General features: G+C 43.7%; 3 protein-coding genes across 6 annotated transcripts; 2 read left to right on the forward strand and 1 right to left on the reverse strand.

Annotated features, from left to right (window-relative positions):
• The first annotated feature begins 1,433 nt into the window (after positions 1-1,433).
• LOC115529177 (uncharacterized) lies at positions 1,434-7,154 on the forward strand. Of its 4 annotated transcripts, XM_030337723.1 has the most exons (3): positions 1,434-3,918; positions 4,427-4,609; positions 5,233-5,959. In XM_030337723.1, the coding sequence occupies exon 1, from the start codon at positions 1,737-1,739 to the stop codon at positions 3,504-3,506; it is 1,770 nt and encodes a 589-aa protein (XP_030193583.1). In that variant the 5' UTR covers positions 1,434-1,736; the 3' UTR covers positions 3,507-3,918; positions 4,427-4,609; positions 5,233-5,959. The 4 variants fall into 4 exon arrangements, with proteins under 4 accessions (XP_030193583.1, XP_030193586.1, XP_030193582.1 ...); XM_030337726.1 differs by lacking the exons at positions 4,427-4,609; positions 5,233-5,959 and adding an exon at positions 6,986-7,154; XM_030337722.1 differs by having other exon boundaries at positions 4,427-5,959.
• On the reverse strand, positions 6,971-8,173 carry LOC115529291 (fibroblast growth factor receptor 1-like). The gene is made up of 3 exons (XM_030337900.1): positions 7,868-8,173; positions 7,469-7,539; positions 6,971-7,048 (listed from the first exon to the last, which is right to left on the reverse strand). The coding sequence occupies exons 1-3, from the start codon at positions 8,169-8,171 to the stop codon at positions 6,971-6,973; spliced, it is 453 nt and encodes a 150-aa protein (XP_030193760.1). The 5' UTR covers positions 8,172-8,173.
• An 11-nt stretch (positions 8,174-8,184) lies between these two features.
• LOC115529179 (uncharacterized) lies at positions 8,185-13,511 on the forward strand. Its single transcript, XM_030337728.1, has 2 exons — positions 8,185-13,223; positions 13,368-13,511. The coding sequence occupies exons 1-2, from the start codon at positions 12,324-12,326 to the stop codon at positions 13,377-13,379; spliced, it is 912 nt and encodes a 303-aa protein (XP_030193588.1). The 5' UTR covers positions 8,185-12,323; the 3' UTR covers positions 13,380-13,511.
• The last annotated feature ends 2,119 nt before the right edge of the window (positions 13,512-15,630 follow it).

Here is a 15,630-nt window from a genome sequence, read left to right on the forward strand (position 1 = left end):
AGGGGACACCACCCAAACATACAGTCACTAGGAGACACCACCCAAACATACAGTCACTAGGGGACACCACCCAAACATACAGACACTAGGAGACACCACCCAAACATACAGTCACTAGGGGACACCACCCAAACATACAGTCACTAGGAGACACCACCCAAACATACAGTCACTAGGAGACACCACCCAAACATACAGTCACTAGGGGACACCACCCAAACATACAGTCACTAGGAGACACCACCCAAACATACAGTCACTAGGAGACACCACCCAAACATACAGTCACTAGGAACACCACCCAAACATACAGTCACTAGGAGACACCACCCAAACATACAGTCACTAGGGGACACCACCCAAACATACTTCAGAACCAGGAAGTGATGTCAGAGGCCATTCTGAGAAAACATTCGTTTTTTTCAAGTAATCACTTTCTTTTTTATATTCTTTGGACTCCCTTTATAATGTTTTTTATCAGACTGGTTTACAAAGTGTTGTTCTTTGTCTCCATAAAGAGAGAAGTGCCTCCAAGTGACTGTGGTTTGGGTTTAAACCCTTAACTTTTGCTTCCTGAACGAGACTTCCTGTTCTCCCCCACAAGCTAGCGCAGTGGTTCTGCTTTCCTAGAACTCTTCATGATTCACACACACACACACACACACACACACACACACACACACACACACACACACACACACACACACACACACACACACACGTAAACACAGGGATGGAGACGGAGACGGAGAGAGAGAGAGAGAGAGAGAGAGAGAGAGAGAGAGAGAGAGAGAGAGAGAGAGAGAGAGAGAGAGAGAGAGAGAGAGAGAGAGAGAGAGGGGGGGGGAGGGAGAGAGAGAGAGAGAGAGAGAGAGAGAGAGAGAGAGAGAGAGAGAGAGAGAGAGAGAGAGAGAGAGAGAGAGAGAGAGAGAGAGAGAGAGAGAGAGAGAGAGCGCAGACCTACCCAGAGACCATCTCTCCACTGCTGATTGATCAAATCATTACTGGAGACAACACACTTGCTCCTGCACACTACACACTATTTCATACATAAGACACTTAAAGCCCAGTTCAGACCAAAGATTCACCTTGCAACGGCTTGCAACTCGCAACGCCTTGCAACGCCTTGCAACGCCTTGCAACGAGACGTTATAAAACTGGGCAGTTCACACCGCTGCAACGCGCTGCAACGGGCTGCGACGCTAGGTGGTTTCCATAGCAACTGTGAACGCTCTGGCACATGCTGAGAGCCGCAACATTATCATTTGCGTAGGTTAGGTTAGATTAGTTATGGTTTGCAATTAGTTTTATTTTTATTTTACTTGAGAGTAGGCTAGAGTTACTATGTTTTGTCATTCTCCACTACATCTGCATTGGAGTAAATAGCTGGAGTTTACAGTTAGTTTAGATTACCCGTTGTTGGATACATTGCATTTTCCGGTCATTTGTCGTCCTCATATCTGTATGTGCACACAATAGACACATGCTCTCCCAAGCATGTGTCTATAGAGAGCTATGGTTACCAAACCTTCTTTGCAAACAGGATCGGCGAGATCCAGAACACAACAGCAATCCGAGATTGGTGGTGGATTCCTGGTCCTCTCAATATTGCTGATATCATAACCAGAGGGGCCAGTCCTCAAGACCTGGATGAAAGTTCAGAATAGCAGAACGGACCAACATTCTTGAAGCTACCAGTGGATGAGTGGCCAGTTAAATCTGCCAAAGAGTTGGTGATGGCTGCCAGAGACGGTGTCAACAGATTACAGAAGAAAGCCTTTGTTGCTGCACTGACCCGAGCACAAGCCAAGGCCCAACTGCTGCCGGATCCAAAGGATACTGACACGCAGAAGCCTTCTGAACTAAAGCAAGACCAGGAACCAACTCAGACCCAAACACAACCAAAGAGGCCACCAGCAGGATCAACTGTCCAAGAACTGGTGGATGTCAAGCGGTTCAGTAACCTAAGCCGACTTGTCAAAACAGTCGCCTGGATCCGGAGGGCAGCAAGGATGTTCATGAAAGGGAACAAGCAAACTGCAAACAATCCAAAGTGGGAGGCAGTGTCGTTTTCAAAAGTCATCTCAGTGACAGAGAGGGAAGATGCCCTAAAATACATCTTCCTTGCGGCACAGCAAAGTGCATTCTTCCCAAGCACAACCACAGACAGGCTGGTGGTGTACAGAGACCAAGGGACTGGATTGTTGGTCTGTGGGGGTCGTGTGCAGATCTTCAATGAAGATAAAGTTGCTGTCCCCATCTTGCCTTACGAAGCCTGGGTGTCGACACTGTTAGCACGAGAAGCCCACGAGGAGAACCACGATGGAGTGGCCGGGACCTTGCTCAAGATGAGAAGAAGAGCATGGGTCGTGAAAGGTCGGAGAATTGCTCAAAAAGCGGTCGAAAACTGCATGTTCTGCAGGAAAACTAAAGCAAAAAGATGCCAGCAAATAATGGGTGATCTACCTCCAGAGAGGACAGAACCAGCTGCCCCATTCCACTACACAACAGTCGACCTCTTCGGACCCTACCAAGTCAGGGATGATGTAAAGAAAAGAGTGTCACTGAAGGTTTGGGGAATTGTGTTTTGTTGCATGGCCTCCAGAGCTATTCACACCGATCTGGTGAACTCTCAGTCCACAGAGAGTTTTCTGTTTGCCTACCAGAGGTTCACAGCACTAAGAGGTCATCCAAAGAAAATCTGGTCAGATCCTGGGACCAACTTCATTGGGGCTAAGCCAGTCCTAGAAGAACAGTACCGATTCCTTGCCAATCTTGACAAAGCTACCCTGGAGGAGAGAACTGCCAAGGATGGCACAGAATGGTCGTGGAAGATTCATCCAGCCGATTCTCCACACCGGAATGGTGCCGCAGAAGCTGCTGTGCGCATTGTCAAGAGAGCACTGCAGAGTCTTGGAGGAGAGTCCGGCCTAAGTTGGAGTGAATTCCAAACAACTCTCTACACGGCTGCCAATCTTGCAAATGAAAGACCAATTGACGCCAGGACACAGAGCCGAGAAGACAGCGTCCAGTTCATCACTCCTAACTGTCTCCTGCTCGGACGAGCATCACAGGGTGGAGATGTCAGAACATTCGACTTCAGTGACTATCCCTACAAAAGGCTTAGAGAAATGCAAGCGCAAGTTAATAAGTTCTGGAGGAACTGGAGTCAACTTGCTGGTCCTAACTTATTCGTAAGAAACAAATGGCATACCGCCAAGAGAAATGTCGCAGTCGGGGACATCGTCTGGATGGCGGACCAAAACGCCCTTAGGGGTCAGTTCAGGATTGCAAGAGTGGTTAGCGTCAACTCGGACAGCAAAGGAGTTGTGAGGGACGTCAATGTCAGAACCTTCCCAAGCTACCCCGTTCCTGTCACAAGGCCTACCAGAGCAAAAGTAATTCACCGAACATCTAAGAAATTCAAAGAAAAGATCCCAGCAGCAGTTCTTCACAGAGACGTAAGGCGACTAGTGGTCTTGCTTCCCACCGAAGAACAGAACTAAACATCTGACCCAAGTTGCACCTGTAACATGCGACCTCCCAGGTGTCTCCACTGGAAGGTCGAGTGGGAGGTGTGAAGTCAACTTGGAAAATCCCCGCTTGATACGAAGGGAAGTCAACTTGGAAAATCCCCGCTGGATATGAAGGGGTTAATATGCAGCGCCGACGGACAGCTGGGGGAATCCCTCCTCAGAGCGTTACCGCGTCATTGCGTCACGTTACCGCGTCATTGCGTCACGTTACCGCGTCATTGCGTCACCTTACCGGAAAGGACAGAAAGGGGAAGAGACTCTTTCAAGAAACGCCAGTTGCAAACAAATCAGACAACGTTCTGTCCAGCAGCAGCAAAGCTGCGCTAGAAAACGTGGAAAAAGCAGCACTGGTACAGCCATAAAAAGCCTGGAGAAACGGCCGGTAAGAGAAAGATTTTGTTAGTGTAAGGATGGTAAAGTTGCGCAACCGCTTGTAGCGCATGTTAAAACGTGCGTTTAAGCATGGACAATTGTTTGGTGTTTGATGCCACATGGTTGTTTGACTGCAAATTGTTTGAAAACAAATGGGGTTTATTTTGATCTGTAGATTGATAGAAATGATCTGAATACTGCTAAAGTTATTTCTATTTGACTTTATTGATCTATTTATATTTACATTTCAAATGAGTGATTATATATATATAAAGAAAAACCAGTTAAGATGAATTTGTGCATTTAAAAATGAATTGATATTTAAAGCAGTTAAAAATGGTTTCATATATTTAAAACAGAATTCATGGAAATATGCTTAGACATTAAAAACTATTAATAATATTTATATTTATATTTTTATATTTATAAGTATTTAAATGCATATATGAAAAACATGTTTGCATTTACTATTTCATTCTGCACTGCATTTACTGTAGTTATTTTTGGTTTCTTTAAAGGTTTTTTACCTTGCAGTATACCTAGCAGTTTACCACTTGCAACCCACTTACAACTGTACCCACAATACCTACCTGCTACAACTTACCTGTACCTGTGAAAATACAAAAAGAAAAGTAAAGAGGAGTTAAAGAAGGAAAACGGTGTGGTCATTGCATGAGTGGAACCCAGTTAAACCTCCTATGGTCTGTACCAATCCCTTTCAAGCAGGGAAGCTGCACAAACACTAGATAGCTTGACAGTCACTCTTTCACCATTTCTTTCCAATGGAACATTGAACAGCTGCTTCATATTCATTTGGTTTCTCTTCTCTTCCCTGTCAATGGTTGAGATGCTGACTGTTTGGATGTTTTCAAAGATGTTGTTGTCCTCTATAATGGCACTCTTTATTTCACTTAGTCTTATGGCATTGTTTTCTACAACCATGGTGCAAATAGGCTGCTCCTGTTCAGGTGCGAAAAGGGGCCCTCTGCCACCCCTGTGAGGTTGTCTTGCAATTCTATGTGGAAAAAAATACAGTACAGTAAAAGTATACTTACTGTATATTGTAAAATGCAAGTGGAATACTGTAATATTTAATGAAGCATTACAGAAAGTATACAGTGCCTGTTGTTAGATTACATACCTGTTCTGTTGATAAAAAGTCTGAATGATTGAGAACACAGTTGTTCTCCCAACATTTGGCTGCACCCTTCGACCAGCCTCGGCCATTGTAAGCCCATGATTGAGAACATCTACAAGTCTACAAGTGTGGCTCTTATCTCATCAGGAACTTGCATTCTGACTCTTCCTCTGTTGTGCTTCCCAGCTCCTCCGCCACGCAGCCGCAATCCTCTTCCTCTTCTCTCTGGCTGTTGACCCTGTCCAATTCCTTGTCCTTCCATGGTCAAACATTGTAACATTGTGTTTTGCTCCAGCTATATATATACTTGATGGTTCATGAGTTGCACCTTTGAGCTACTTCAGTAAACTGGTTGATCATTGGTTTATCTAACGCTTCATTCATTAGAGAAAGTCAAGAGTCCGGTAGCAATTTATAATTCAAGACAGATGTAGAAAAAGGTCTAATGGAAATATATAGAAATATGGTTGACATATTATGACAACTTGTTCAACCATTTTGCATGTAAAGACCTATGCAATGACCTAATGCCTAAATGTTGTGGGGGTGAGACTATTCAATAGAGACCCATTACAATACATTTTGATCAACATGACATAAGCAATTGATAATGTAGAAAAGAGCAGAGAATTTTACATAATAATTTGCACGGATGTACCAAAGCATTTGCAACGTGTTCAAATAAATGCGAAAATGCTTTTTTGATGTGAACAAGTGACGCACTGATGTGAAGATTGAACAGGTCGTTTTGAGAACTTCAATTCTGATCTGAGAAATGTACCAAAGCGACTGAGAAAAACTGTAATATCGGAATAACATTTGTTCCATTTATATTTTCTGATTAATATATTATTATTCTTAAGGCACTTATGGAAGCATTATTCACTAATAAAATGAGAAATCATCTGCTGAACACACAAGGACATTCAGTTGGATCCACTGAGTCGTTTATTACAATAATGCTTCATTAACAAATAAGACAGAAAGATAGTCCCTTACATGTAAACAATAAACAAGAGGACTAAAAAAATAGAAGCGGCAGACTTTACAAATCAACAGGTGAGCACATATCTTTAATAACTTAACATGTTCTGAGGCCGCTTGGTTCCCAACAGAACACAAAAAATCAAGATTCAGTCTAAAGTAATTTACAACATGCAACATTATCCCATAGACCTATTGGTTATTATGAATACAATTTAACATCTGCTTTAAATCAGGTTGTAAATCATGTTTATGACAAAATGATGATATCAGAGCCCTTAAGACCAAAACTGGTGACGTCTGAAATTATACAAAGATTTTAAATCAATAGGTATGTTATATACATTTCAAATAATAAATGTGCTTATCTAACTATGGGAGATCTTACAGAGAGAGAGAGAGAGAGAGAGAGAGAGAGAGAGAGAGAGAGAGAGAGAGAGAGAGAGAGAGAGAGAGAGGGAGGGAGGGACAGAGACAGAGAAGCAAAGAGACAGACAGCGGGAAAGATAAATAAAGAGAGAGATGAAAAGAGCGAGAGGGATGGAGAGAGAGAAAAAGAGAGAGAGAGAGAAAAAGAGAGGGAACGAGAGACTATAACTACCACAGAGACACAGTCATCAGTCCTCTCAGGCCTCCAAAGCTCCTTCATCAAAAGCCTCTTATCCTCTAACTAGTGTGTGTGTGTGTGTGTGTGTGTGTGTTTGTGTGCTGTGTGTCTGTGTATGTGTGTGTGTTTGTGTCTGCTATATGTGTGTGTGTGTGTTTGTGTCTGCTATATGTGTGTGTGTGTGTGTGTGTGTGTGTGTGTGTATGTGCGCGTGTGTATATGTGTGTGTGTGTGTGTGTGTATCTGTATGTGTGTGTGTGTGTGTGTGTGTGTGTGTTTGTGTGTGTGTGTGTTTGTGCGTGCGCTCCTCCCCTCCCGTGCCGTTCTTTTTTTCTACAACCGACACAGAGACACTGAGGCCCCCACTTGGGTCCGCCGCCCCCCTATCCTAACCCCCGGGAGGAGGTCCTCCTGGGTAAAGGAGGACCAGAAGGTGTGGATGTGTGTCAGTGTGTCTGAGGACCCTCCTCCACCTGGGGACACTCTGTAGAAGGACAGAGAGCAAGCAGGCCGGTCCAGATACACTCCTACTCTGGTGGAGCCAGCGGGGGGGAAATGTATGGCTGTTCCTATACCGTTGTACCAGGCAGAGTAACGTCCATCAACATTACAATAAAGACTCCAGGACTTGTTGTTCCATCCAAGCCTGCTGTCATTACCCCCTCCTCTCCTTGTGATACCTCTATATGTCACTCCTATATCAAACCATCCGTCCCACTCTACCTCCCAGTAACAGCGGCCAGTCAGAGCCTCTCTACCCAACACCTGGTCCCAGTAGTCAAATCTCTCTGGGTGATCCGGATACGACTGGTCCACTTCAACCAGCCTCACTTTCCTGTTGTCCTCAGACAGAGAGAGGTATCTGTAGGCCGTGTTGGGGTCCAGTGTGAGTTCACAGGCATCTGAGGGAGAACCAGACATGATGAGCTGCTGAACCGTTCTTCATCGTCATCAGCATCATCATCATCACTAGTACTGTTCTCCTGCGTTCTATGAACATGTACATAGATATGAACACATACATACATATGTACACATACATAGATACACACACCTCAACAATAACGTTATGAGAACATCAACAACAATATTATGAATATATCAACAACAATGCTATGAATACATCAACAACAATATTATGAATGCATCAACAACAATATTATGAAAACATCAACAACAATATTATGAATACATCAACAACAAACATCTCTCCTTGGATCCAGAACTTACCAAAGACAAGCAGCTCAGCGGTGTGATTGGCCGTGCCAGCGCTGTTACTCGCCATGCAGCAGGCCGTGTTCACGCCATACCTCACACCTCTGACGAAGAGGAACCCCCTCTCCACCCAGACCTCTGATAGGTCATCTGTGCCGTCCCTCTCCAGGGGCCTGCCGTTGTGGAGCCACTCTACTGTGGGCTCCGGCGTGCCGCCGGCGTGGCAAGTGTAGCGGGCCGTTTTGCCCACGGGCAACACGTGGGTAGAGGAGTGGAACTCTGTGATGCTGGGGGCCTCCTCCTCCTCCTCCGTGGGCATCACTGAACCTGAAGAAAACAGGAGGAGAGGAGTGAACGTCTACAACACGGATCTAGAGATACAGCGTCAGACACTCCCTTCACTCTCTCCTAACACCCGTCCACTAGAGGGCAATCCAGGGGATTCACACCCAGTATTCACGTCTGCCATTTCATACATGATTGAATAGTTGAAGTCACTCCAGCGCAGAGATTAACGAGTCGGGGGCGGAGCTTGTAGAGAAGAACGCAAAACTGTTCAGCAGCTCCAATTAAAACTAGTGCAAGTGAACCCAGAAAGGGTTGACCCTTGTGACCTGACCCGAGGAGACCACAATAGAAACCTGACCTCAGTAGACCACAATATAAACCTGACCTCAGTAGACCACAATAGAAACCTGACCTTAGTAGACCACAATAGAAACATGACCTCAGTAGACCACAATAGAAACCTTACTAGTCAGGGGGCCAAAACTGATATTAAAACTTTGTCGGACACTTTTTGTTACAAGCATACAACCTATCCAGTATTAATATTTAACCCCTAAACATGTGTTCTAGCCACGTTGTCAGCTTAGAAAAAGTTTTTTTGCCCATTTTAACACTATATTCTTAAAAGTGGTAAAAGCAGATTTTTCCCCTAAAGTGCTTCCTCTTTCTTCCATGTTACCTCCTGTAATTTGGGGCACATGTGCAATATAATCCATTTATGTGCAAGCATGATCTTTAAAAAATAATAGAGTATCACACCACAAGCACAGTGTGTCAGCACAGCTGTGATTTGGCACGAGTCAGCAGATCCAGTGAAGATGATTACAGCAGGTTTCAACAGTCAGAACAAAACGTAAAAAAAAATTAAAAGGAGTGAATAACACAATCACATAACAGATTAACTTGGTCTATTTGTCTACAAAAACAATTACCTCAAGACTCTACCATCAAATGTTGCCAGAAAAAGGTAAGCTAAACGTTTTCCAACTAGCTATACTTCCCAGGCAGATAGCTAGGCTAATGTACTTTCATAATTACTAGCTTACTTACTAATAGGTAAATTAAGTTTTGTGCAGATGTGTAATGGAAATATTATGTTGATAATTTATTTTCTGCACAGCAGCCTATTTTACAGTTTGCTAGCTAAAAGTGTTAACCAGTTTGTTAGATAGAAAAGCCCTCAGTTTATGTCAGATGACCTTGTAGTGATCTACTCAGAAACCAATCAGACTAGTGTAGTGAAACATTTATTTGCATTCAGCGTTTCAAGACAAAGCTTGAAAAGTTGCTTCAGGGAAAAGCAATGTTTGTTAAATCATTAAAACCAACTGATTCCATCATGATATTTCCTGAAATGACAGCTGGAACTGCTCTTCTTAACATGAAGAAATTAATGGATGACAAACAAGATGATGCTAAAGGGATGACAATGGCTAGCTGTGGAACAGACAAGGACACTGAGATACTGAGTTGGCTGTATCGGGTGTCGGTAAAGGTCAAGGCAGACATCAGGGAGTCCCCAAGACATGATGTTATTGGAGGGATAGATCAGCATCATGCAGAAAAAACTGTGCCTGACAGTCTGTACATCCTCTTACGGCTCCTTTGCGTTAATGATGATGACTCAGAAAATGAGAATGAACAATCCCGTCACACAAAGCTACTCAGTATTGCTCAAAACATTATTTTCCTGGCTTCTGGTGGACGAAGACCAACACCAAAACACATTGGAATTGGAGTTGCTGTACACCAAGCTACACGCTCAAAGGACTTAGTGCAGTTACTTCATGCTGCTGGGCACAGCATAAGCTATGAGTCAGTGTTGAGAGCAGATACTACCATGGCAAATGAAGCTATGAAGCGATACTTTGAGAATGGTGAAGTATACATTCCACTGAACTTTTTCAATGCTAATCTCCCTGGATACATAACATATGCAAATTACAACATAGACATAAATTAGGAGACCCTTGATGGTAAAGGAACCTTTCATGCTTCCCAGACTGCTGCTTTCAGACGAAGTAAACCTGAAGAAGAAATCCCAAAAATAATGCTGAAATCTGGGAGATCAAAGTCATTCTCAGTTCCACCAGGAGTGTTTCAACTCAAGGATGCTAACATGGAATCTCAGAAGCCCCCTCCAAAATTTCATGCATCAGTTACACCCGAGATGTATTATTCAGACGCACAACTGACTAAACAATCAAAGAACCAAGATCTTGCCTGGATTATATTCAAACTACAGAACACAGATGATCAGGTTGTTCCATCTTGGAGTGGCTTCAACCACCTTATGTCAAAATCAGATCACCCAAAAACAGTAGCTGGAATGATGCCTATCATAAATTCTCCAGCACATGACTATGACACAATTTGGACAGTGTTACAGAACTGCCACAAAATGACTACGAAACTGGGCCAAAGGTACACAATAATAACCTTTGATGAGCATCTCTACTGCAAAGCAAAGATGCTTCAGTGGTACCACCAAAAAGAGTGTGAGGATATTATTATTCTCTTGGGTGGCTTTCATGTGCAGATGAACTTTTCAAAAGGTCATTGGACAGCATCTTGCTGATTCTGGATTGAGGGACATTCCTGAGGAAAGTGGTGTGTTCGGAAAGAACACAGCTGAAAACATCATGAAGGGAAAGGGATGGAACCGTGTAGCCCGTGCACACAAACTTACCTTTGAAGCACTTTGGAGAATATAATAGCCAACCTTTCTGCAATGGGTGGATGGCAATGATAGCACAATAGACAACAGTTGCCTCGAGTTGGCAGATGCACTCTCCGAACACATACGATGTGGAGAAATTGAGGCAGCTGCAGCATGCTATGAAGATCTTGTTCTGAAAGTTGGAGAGGTTCAGGATCTCCTTGCTGAGTTTGACAAGGCTAATGAAGACAAACCAACATTTACCTTCTGGCGACAATACATGGACCTTGTGTCTATTCTCCTGGCATTCACACGGGCACTGAGATGTGGTGACTGGAAGCTTTACATGTCTGCCTTCAAGAGCATGATGCCCTGGTTTGCTGCATATGATCACACCCACTACACAAGATGGGGTGCTGTATTCATAGCAGACATGGAACATCTTGCACAGACAGCACCACGGGTCTACCAGGGCTTCCTAGATGGTGATTTTGTAGCAAAGGAGGCCAAACACAGCTTCAACGAGGTGCCATTTGATCTTTGCCTTGAGCACATCAACAAAACCGGAAAGGTTGCTGGAGGATTGGTAGGCATCACTCGAAATGAGACAGCTAGAAACCGTTGGTCCATCACCTACAATGAACGTGCATCTTTAGCACAGGACACTAGATCCCTGTTTGGACTGACACATGATGGAGAAGATGATGAAGACAACCACAAAGACTGCCTTCCATCAAGAATCAGAAGGGATAATGTTGTCATTCAGCTTGTAGACCAATTCCAGAGATATCATGTCTTCCAACTGGAGAATATGTATGAGTTGGTGTCTTTGACAACCGGTGATGTTGCTTCAGAAGATATACTGAATGACCTAACACATGCTGCAGAGACTGGGAAACAAATGGTAACTGAGCTGGTGAAAAAAAGAATGAGCACAATGAACACAAACTTCCATAACAGCCTCACTAGGAGAAAACTCAAAACATTCTCAAATCTTTACAGAACAGACAGCAAACTTGGAAAACTCAAATCCAAGTGTGTGAAGCCTGACAGGGATATTTTCCGTCGCATCATTATATCCATGGACAGTGGCAGAGAGGTTAACATTGATGAGCTTCTCCAAGAGGAACTGTGTGCAATCCCCCTCTCACTTGCCACAACAGAGTCAGTGCTCAGACCTACTAGCAAAGCTGTCTTAGCCACCATACTACAAGCTGGTGCAAAAGAGACAGGGCTAAGTCCATCTCTTGTGAGAACATGCACTATCATTGATGGGATGGCTTTAGTAACAGCAATAGGAAAACCACAAAATGCATCAACCTTTGGGGATTATGCTGAAATTTTCATGCGGAAAGTGACTGGCAATCTACATGGGAACATTAGTAGAGTGGATCTAGTCTTTGATCAGTACAGAACTCTATAAAGGGTGGAACAAGAGCAAAACGCAGCACCACTCTGCGAAAAATTCGCACCATTGTAAGTAATGATGTAAAGATACCAGCTAACTGGAATAGTTTCATCGAAATGGACGAAAACAAGGCCAACCTGACACAATTCATTTCAATTGAACTTGAAAGGCATGTCATTCAGTATGGTCTTGAAATCGTAATAAGTGGGGGATTTGATGATGCTGAAAAAGTGGCAACGGCAGCTGGTATTGATGTTTCCCACCTACGGGCTGCACATGAAGAAGCAGATACCCGCATATTGCTACATGCTGTCGATGCCAAAATCCAAGGGTATGAGAGGCTCATCATTCAGTGCAGAGACACAGATGTACTGTTGTTGCTTCTTGTGTTTGCACACCTGCTGATCCCAGAAATTTGGATGAAAGCAGGAACTGCTAAGAAACCACGCTACATTAAAGTGCATGATATTAAAATGTCAAATGTCAGTCAGTTCACTGGAATAGGGAAAAGAACGGCGTGGAAAGTGTTCCAGCAGTGCCCTCATCTTCTCCACAACTTTGGTGAGGATGAAGTACCAAGTCCAGCTATTCTATCCTCAGCAGAACAGTTTGTCTGCAAACTTTATGATCCAAAAACGACCAGCACTTTAATCCATGAAGCTCGCTGTGCCCTGTTTCGGAAAGTGAAAGCCAATGTGGATACTTTACCACCAACTCAGGATGCCTTGTCTCTGCACCTCATGAGGGCCCACTATCAAACGAAGGTTTGGAAACAGTCACTAGTGACCCATCCACAGTTGCCCTCACCAACCAGTTGTGGTTGGCACATGAAGGATGGAATGCTTGTCCCCCAGCTTTTAACCAAAGAACCTGTACAGTGCTTGGAGCTGACGATATGCGGATGCAGGGAAAGTGGAAGTCAGTGCAGTACCAGGCAGTGTCGATGTCGAAGAAGTGGAATATTTTGCAGTGGGGCATGTGGGTGTGCCTGTGCAGCTTGGTGCAAGAATACTCAGGTACTCAAATCATTATTATTTGGCATAATTGTTTTTCTTGTTTTGTAGATTAGATTTATATTATGCCCTTGGGGTAAGCCATTTTTGTATTGGGAAGGTATTCATTATCAAAACAGTAAACTCTTCTTTTGTGTCCCTGACCAGGACTCAGACTGAGCACATGGACATGGTCCCTGGATGCCTTCTGTTGGCTGCCTACCTGACTGTCACTGCTTGGATGGGGAAAAACACACACGCTGGGGTTTGAGAATTGAAAATACTTAAATAAACAATATTAAAACATAAATATGAGCTTGTGTGTGTTAAAATACCTTTGCCATGTGACTAATACCTAGTTATTACGACTAACTAGTTACTAACCCCTAACCCTAAAGAAGGGAGAGAGCAGTAACTATAGTGATGTGTCAATCAAATATAATTTGTGTTACAACCTGGTAGATTAATGAAGTCAAATAGCACCATAGACCAACATCTTGAGTTCTACATTTCCGCATGGACATTTAATTATTATAACTTGTGCAGCATTGCACACACTCTCTCCCTACAAGCTTTAAACTTGGCATGACTCATTCCCATGGATATGGGTACTGATTTATAGAGGTTTTGGGATACTATGTTATGTTTCCAAGCTGATATTCACTTTGAAACCTGGTTCTCTTTAGGCAGAGATTGTTTTTTTCATGTTCTAGTTCCATTTTCTCTCAAACTGTACGATAAATGTTCATTCTGAGAGGTCAGCAGACATCCCATGAGTGTTAGCTTTCATTTGATACCACATTTCATGCATATGGTCCTTGTGGTTGTGGAGATATTCAACATTTATTGTTGGCATGTCGTATTGAGAAGGAAACCAAAAAATTGGCCTGAAATGCTTATAAAAGGTACAAAAATAATTGTTCAGCTTGACAACACCCTAATATCTTACCTATGGGTGTCTTCTAACTAAAAAAATAGGGTGACAGCTTGTAACAAAACATGTCCGTAAAAGTCTTAACGGAAGCCCTTTTCAGAATTGGCCCCGACTATACCTTAGTAGACCTAAACACATCCAACAACATTTTAACTCTTAAAGAGTATATTTACTGTATCTACGGCACAGAGAACAGAAAGGAGGAACCGTCTCCACTCATGAACACAAACAAAGTCTACGGACCCTCTTTGTTCCGCTCAGCCTCCAGATGATCCAGGTCTAGGACCTTCTCACAGATCCAGTGGTGCAGTCTGTTACACGGTTCTTCGGACCAGCCGTCCTCCCCTGCTACGACACAGTCTCTTGCTCCGCCGTCATCGCGTGGTTTACCGTGTCTCCAACTGAGAACCACGAGGAGGAGACAGTGGAGGTCAGTCTGTCACTCTCAGAGAAGAGATGCTGCTGAATAGAGTCTTCAGCCTTACCTTGAGGTCATGGGGGTACCATCCACCCATTTGAGGGTCCCCTCATTCTCTCGATCACTCAGTCCAATCCAGGAAGAACCCATCAATCTGCTGACAAACGCCTGTTTCCAAAGGTAATAGCATCTGTTGTTATGACAACACACACACACACACACACACACACACACACACACACACACACACACACACACACACACACACACACACACACACACACACACACACACACCACACACACACACACACACACCAGTTCTTCTCTGCTGTTGATGACCACCAGGTCTGCCTTTCTCTTCTGACAGTCTTCTCTACTGGCCCTCCAGCCCTTCTTAGTAGTAGAAACACGGTAGAGACTCTTGTCGTGAAGCATCCAGCCCTGAAGTGTCAATTCATCTGTTGAATGTAAAAGAAAATCCAGAACAAACAGAGAACTGCTTATCTTACGGTCTTCGTTACGGACACGCAACCCTGAGACCTGACCCTAACAGACCACATAGAAGCATAACCTTAATAGACGACAATAGAAACCTGACCTTAGTAGACCAAAATAGAAATCGGTCTATCTTGGTGGAAGTGCCTTAGTATTGTAAACCCAGCTTAATGGAGTGCATAGCAAAGACGAGCGCCTCTGTACACTACTGCTCCCCCTGCTGGAGAAGGAGACTAATAACACCTGCAGTACCACCGTGCTGCCAGAATAGGGACATCCTTTATTTATTTTATTTGGTGGTAGTTTAACACCGTCTATGCTCTGTTAGCCTTACAATATGTAATGTGAAGTTATAATGAAGAGGGGATGTCCAAACATAAATCACAAAAGCAGTGGGTGTTTTTGAAATAAATGTTAACAACGCGATTGATTTAATAACTTGGATAAAACCCTCACCGAGTTGATCCAGTAAGTGCTTTCTCCCCTCCCTCCAGGGTGATGGTGAGTCTAGGACAGGACAGAGGAATACAGAAGATATGAGCTCTAAAACAGAACGACATCGCCTCTAAACATCACAGGACC

Source organism: Gadus morhua, chromosome 17 (genome assembly GCF_902167405.1).
Source record: "Gadus morhua chromosome 17, gadMor3.0, whole genome shotgun sequence".
NCBI lineage: Eukaryota > Metazoa > Chordata > Actinopteri > Gadiformes > Gadidae > Gadus > Gadus morhua.